The sequence below is a fragment of the Papio anubis genome, chromosome 7, assembly GCF_008728515.1.
Source record: "Papio anubis isolate 15944 chromosome 7, Panubis1.0, whole genome shotgun sequence".
Classification (NCBI taxonomy): Eukaryota; Metazoa; Chordata; class Mammalia; order Primates; family Cercopithecidae; genus Papio; species Papio anubis.
Window position 1 is genome coordinate 84,650,393 of NC_044982.1, and position 6,882 is coordinate 84,657,274.

The 6,882-nt window shown below is 41.7% G+C and overlaps 1 gene segment (V, D, J or C); it reads right to left on the reverse strand.

Moving 5' to 3' along the window:
* On the reverse strand, positions 1-2,480 carry LOC116275950. The segment is given in 2 exon segments: positions 2-544; positions 681-1,662. Coding segments are annotated over 2 exon segments (381 nt in total).
* Positions 2,481-6,882: the final 4,402 nt, after the last annotated feature.

Sequence of the window (6,882 nt, forward strand, 5' to 3'; positions counted from 1 at the left end):
TTCTGTTTTCACTCTCATTGTTAAAGTATCTGCTGTGAGGCATTTCTACTTTTAGTTATTGTATCGTGTTTTAGAGTTTATTTAGATGGCTTTCACACTAAGAGTGCCTGGGCTGAGTGGTGGGCAACAACAATAGTAGAGTAGTTCCTGGTCCCTAACCCGAGTGGATCACAGTGGCTGACACTCAGCAGCTGGGCCCCTCATGCTGCTCAGAGTTTGTGCTCAGCTTCCCCTGCAGTCCCTGTCACTGTGTCACTCAGAGCACAGAAGTACACAGCTGAGTCTGACTCTTGAACTGAGTCTTTCTTCAAGTGGAAAGAAGTGGTTTCTTTACGGTATGTGGCTTCAAAACCTTTGTTGCTTTCCTTGTCATTGTCCTTCATGGCTTTCAGGAGGAGCTGTGGACCTTCTCCAGGATATTGGACATACCAGAAAAGGGAAGGGTACTGTGTGCTTTCATAGGAGCAGTTCACAACCAGGGAATCCCCTTCAGAGAGGAGCACTTGGCCTTCTGTCTGGACCACTGAATCTCCATTGATTCCCCCTGAAAAAAAAAAATAAGTTATACCAAGTTACCTTAGACATGATCTGAGCTGTACCCCTCAGAGAAAACTGTGGTTACAGATTACATCAACATAATGGAACAAAAGATTCTAAGTTTTAAGTGCCATTTTACTTACCAAACATTAAGAATAGTGCAATCACTGATCCTGGAAAAGAGTTCATTTTTAGACCCTCTGGTGTCCTTGGGTCTTGTCTTCTTAGTGTGAGGAAAGGTTAAGGTCACACTGAAGGGATGAGTATCAGCAGGAAATGTGAATGTGTTAGGAAGATGCACCCCCTTGTGGGCAAGATCCTAAATTCAAAAGATTGTTGACTGTTCTCTCAAAAGTCCATCCTGTATCTTCACTTCTGGCTTTTTTTTTTTTTTTTTCTAAGACACCTGTTAGCTGTCTGATAGTTCTTAGTATATCTAAAGAATAGTTGGTCTTTTTTATAATCCTATTTCTTACAGCACACTGTCTGACTTGCAAGTTCTTTTCATACCATGACACTTCTGAGAATAATTCATTTTACTTTTTCTTATGTAGCCATCTTTGCCCACCCCATGATCCACTAAAATATCATATAAGCAGGTTTTTAGGGTAAAACCAGAAGAATGTCAGTAGCACATGTTTAATTATTAGTAGATTATTTGAGATGACAGAGACAAGTTTTTTTTCACTACTGTATTCCCATACCTAGTACAATGTCATACACTCAGCAGGTGGTTAGGAAATACTTCTTAAATACACAAATGCATGAACAAATGAATGGTCTTTGGTTAAGGAATTGCTACTACTTGAAATATCATATTGCTTCACATTTAAGGCATCAATTACAGAAACACAATAAATTCTTTTCAAAGAAAAAATGAAATTCTATCTTGTATATGTATATTGATTAAAAAGTAAAGAACATATAACTCTTAGTAATGAAAAATATAGTAATTAAAGTCATTGAATCCCTATAAAATTATCTGGCATCACTTTCTTCTCCTGTAGGAGAAGAAATGATTCCCAGATAATGTGACTGGCCTATGTGCATGAGGCAAAATGTTGTGATATTAAACTTTTAATGGACATTTAGCCTTGATTATATACCCTCTACCTATGTCCATCCACCAATACTATTGACCAATAGTTATTTTTACCGCAGGATAAGATGCTTAAATAATTTGGATTTGCCTCAAAAGACTAAAGAATAAGCTCCATCTCAGCTTCCAGGATTGGTAGAAACACGTCTGCTGATGTATAGAATCATAGCAAGGATGACACTTCTCTTCATGCAAGAGTTAGTTGGTGGTCATCTTTAAAATACAGATTTGGAGATCTGTTCACTTACAGAATCAAAATGTTCAGAATCAAGGTCCTGGAAGTTAAAAATCTCCTCAGGTGTTTGTGATACAGCCAGTGTTATACACATTTCCAAAATAATCTTTGAGAACACTGACCTAAGCAGACAGACAAGGTATCAGTGAAGCACTTCTGGGATCAGCATGAGGAAAAAAAACTCCAGTCTTCACAGATTCTCCTTTCACAGTAGTACTGAAGTCACAGTAGCTAAAACAAATGCTGTTTACTCTCACTATTCTTGTCTAGTCAACTTATAATAAAAATCTCTGGATGTTCCCAGGACAAACTTGATAAGAAGGATGCCGCTTATCGGTCAGCCCACTAACATTTATCTTTGAACCTGGAAGCCTTCCATTGTGCTTCCTGAAACGTTCATTCTCCATGAATTCAGAAACAGCAGTTACATGGTCCTGCAGCAAGGTGTAAATATTAACAAACTCTAAACGTGGGAAGCAAATTTAGATGTGAGTATTATTTGGGTCTATACAAAGGCTCCCCTCCTTTTCCCTCTTACCTTGTGTCAGATCTCTGTGATCAAGCTGCATCTTCCTCCTTTTCCTGGTTGTTTTGGCCCATTCATCTAACTGACTCTGCCTGAAGTCTAAGCAGAAATATAGAGTGAGCAGTTTCACTGTCCCTAAATTTCTTTACTTTTTCCAAGGAAACCTTGTCCTTAGTATTGTAACCACCCTCCATTCTTTTGAGGGAATCTGTTTTCCACACCTGGTGTATTAGTCTATTGTGGCGTTGCTAGAAAGAGATATCTGAGACTGGATAATTTATAAAGAAAGGAGGTTTAATGGACTCACGGTTCTGCAGACTGTACAAGAAGCATAGAGGCTTCTGCTTCTGGGAGCCTTGGGAAGCTTCCAATCATGGTGAAAGGCAAAGCTGAAGCACGGCATCTTACATGGCAAAAACAGGAGCGAGAGAGAGTGCGGGAAGGTGCCACACACTTTTAAACAACCAGATCTCACAAGAACTCACTCATTATTTCAAGAACAGAACCAAGGGAATGGTGCTAAACCATTCATGAAAGGTCCACCCCAGTGATCCAACCACCTCCCACCAGGCCCCACCTCCAATGCTGAGAATTACAATTGAACATGAGATTTGGGTGGGGACACAGGTCCAGGCCATATCACCATGATTTCATAAGGAGATGAATGTCATAGAGGAACTGTAGCAGTAGATTTGAGTGAAATACAGTAGAAGTGTGTAATCAATGAAAAAAATACTTAAGCAAATTCCCAACTGATAACAGCTGTATTCAAATGGTCTGACTTCAAGCCTCAGAAGCTCTGTTTCAAGGACTTGAATTTACACAGATGTGTTATCAGTCAAAAATCAGTCTGGCAAACAGAAATGCTGGGCTAGGTGTCAGCACCACGGCAACAGAAAGTGATTGGCTCATGGTAATAAGAAGAATTTACCCACAGCAGTGTGGGTTTGAAAAGGAAAGCTTTATTAGAAACAAAGGTGCAGAGGAGTGCAGCAGGGCACTTCAGCAAGAGCGGACTGAGCAAGCCACGGTGGATTTTTCCTTAGGAGCATTTATGAACCTTAAAGCAGGAGCTTAAGGGTAATTTGGACCATATTAGCCCCCTAGGTCAGGATAAATGATTACATTTGTAGACATTTTGGTGCCTTGATGTCAGCAAGGGCTGCGCAATAGGTTTCAATATACACACATTCCAGAGATGTATAGAAATTCTAGTTACTTACACATTTTTGGGAAAGGAGCCTGGTACTACACACCTGCTTTTGATAATAGGGACGTTGATTAATAACTACTTCTGAATTCCTCAGATAAGGAGTTTTGCCTCTGGATGATCTGCTTGATGGCCACCACGTGGTCTTCGATCTCCTCATAAAACAATCCAAAAATGTTCAGTAGAAAGACATTTAGAGTCAGGCAGATAATGTGGTGAGAAGCAGCGCACCGCGAGGAGGATGAGCTGCGGCCCTGCGAACCTCTTTCCCTCCCCACTTCAGTGAGCTGATGGCAGCAGCCACTCTGAGCCCAGACCTCGCTGGGCTATAAAGCACTTTAGAACCCTCTAGAAATCCTCCCGAGCCTTGGCGAAGACCTCACCGAGCTGCTGCGGACACCGTGCCTTTGGGAGGAAATGGATGTGGCAGAGGGAGAAGAATGGCAGCCGCCAGAAGGCGCTGAGGGCTGCAATAGTTGGAAGAACCCAAGAAGGCAGGCCTAGAGACACAAGCTCAGGAACTTCATTACGCCATGGAGTTGCACAGATGCAGGTCCCGGGCTAGCCACTTTGTCCCAGTTAGACAAGACCTTACCTCTTCCCAAAACCACCAGAAATGATGGACAAAGGCCTAAAAGGGCCTGGAAGGTGAGCAGAGCCCCCACAAGGACAGGTGGAGTGGTTAGTAGGCCATTGGGTGGTTGCTCTTTGTTCAACCAAACCTTGATATCCAAAGAGAGAAATTGCATGCCACATTTAGTGGATTGGAAATGCCTACCACCATTTGGGAGGATTTACTGGCCTTCACAGAAGGCCCAGGTAAATAATATGAAAAAGCTACTCTCAACTTTTCCCTCAACCTTTCAAAAAGAAATTTTTGCTCCCCCTAGCCATTCTAGATTTAAAGAGGTTGCTGACGTATAATATAGTTAGAAAATCACATGTCAGCCGAGTGCGGTGGCTCACACCTGTAATCCCAGCACTTTGGGAGGCCAAGGCAGGTAGATCACCTGAGGTCCAGAGTCCGAGACCAGCCTGACCAACATGGGGAAACCCCATCTCTACTGAAAATACAAAATTAGCTGGGCATGGTGGCACATGCTTGTAATCCCAGCTACTTGAGAGGCTGAGGCAGGAGAATTGCTTGAACCCAAGACGCAGAGGTTGCTGTGAGCCAAGATCACGCCATTGCACTTCAGCCTGGGCAACAAGAGTGAAACTCCATCTCAAATAAATAAATAAATAAATAAATAAAATCACATGTCTTGTAAATGCCCATTTGTTCTTTTAAAAAATCGTAGAAAGCAAACGCCTTCTGGAAATGACTCTTTGAAACGAAAGCTGTTAGACCAGCTCTAGAAGTGACCCCAGGAGCAACACACCACCACGTTCATTCAGTGGGTTAGAGGCCATGGAGCAGAAGGCAGTGAGAATGAGGAGAAGGTTCTATTCCAGACTGGTCATGCTTAGGAGACATTTTCATATTATAACCACTGTTTTGGTGCATTTTATTCCTCACTGCTGTATATATTGTTGACAGTGCTAGAATTTTTGGAAATATCTTGTCTTTTCTTTTTATTTTATTTATTTTATTTATTCATTGTGCGCCCAAGGTGTGAGGTACATGTGCAGAATGTACAGGTTTGTTACATAGGTATACATGTTCCACAGTGGTTTGCTGCATCTATCAACCCATCATCTATATTAGGTATTTCTCCTAATGCTACCTATCTCAGGTCCCCTTCCCCAACAGGCCCTGGTGTATGATATTCCCTTCCCTGTGTCTATGTGTTCTCATTGTTCAACTCGCACTTATGAATGAGAACATGCGGTGTTTGCTTTTCTGTTCCTTTGTTAGTTTGCTGAGAATGATGGTTTCTAGCTTCATTTATGTCCCTGCAAAAGACATGAACTCATCCTTTTTTATGGCTGCGTGGTATTCCATGGTGTATATGTGCCACATTTTCTTTATCCAGTCTATCATTGATGGGCATTTTGGTTGGTTCCAAGTCTTTGCTATTGTGAACAGTGCTGCAATAAACATACTGGTCAAATGGTATTACTGGTTCTAGATCCCTGAGGAATCGCCACACGGTCTTCCACAATGGTTGAACTAATTTACACTCCCACCAACAGCGTAAAAGGGTTCCTATTTCTCCACATCCTCTCCAGCACCTGTTGTTTCCTGACTTTTTAACGATCGCCAATCTAACTGGCGTGAGATGTTATCTCGTGGTTTTGATTTGCATTTCTCTAATGACCAGTGATGATGAGATTTTTTTTCATGTTTGTTGGTGGCATAAATGTCTTCTTTGGAGAAATGTCTATTCATACCCTTCCCCCACTTTTTGATGCGGTTGTTTTTTTCTTGTAAATTTGTTTGAGTTTTTTGTAGATTCTGGATATTAGCCCTTTGTCAGACAGGTAAATTGCAAAGATTTTCTCCCATTCTGTAGGTTGCCTGTTCACTCTGATGATAGTTTCTTTTGCTGTGCAGAAGCTCTTTAGTTTAATTAGATCCCGTTTGTCAATTTTGGCTTTTGTTGCCATCACTTTTGATGTTTTAGTCGTGTAGTCTTTGTCCGTGCCTGTGTCCTGAAAGGTATTGCCTAGGTTTTCTTCTAGGGTTTTTATGGTTTTAGGTTTTACATTTAAGTCTTTAATCCATCTTGAGTTAATTTTGTATAGCGTAGGTGTAAGGAAGGGGTTTAGTTCCAGTTTTTCTGCATATGGCTAGGCAGTTCTCCCAGCACCATTTATTAAATGAGATCCTTTCCCCATTGCTTGTTTTTGTCAGGTTTGTCAAAGATCAGATGGTTGTAGATGTGTGGGCGTTATTTCTAAGGCCTCTGTTCTGTATATATCTAGCTTTTCTGTTTTTGGTGTGTTTTTTGGAAGTGTTTTGTTTGTGTTTGGGGATGGAGTCTCTCACTGTTATAGCCAGGCTAGAGTGCAATGATAAGCACAATTTCCAGCTCACGCAATCTCCATGCCTCCCAGGTTCAAGCCCATTCTCCTGCTCCAGCCTCCCAAGTAGCTGGGATTACAGGCACCCACCACCATGCCAGTTGTTTTGTATTTTTAGTACAGATGGGGTTTCACCATGTTGGCCAAGCTGGTCTTGAACTCCTGACCTCAGGTGATCCACCCGCCTCGGCCCCCCAAAGTGCTGGGATTACAGGCATGAGCCACCATGCCTGGCCTATCTTGCCTTTCTTGATGTTCTAAAGTGCTTCATAGACATTAAAAGTAGAGGTAGAAAAAAACACATTTTA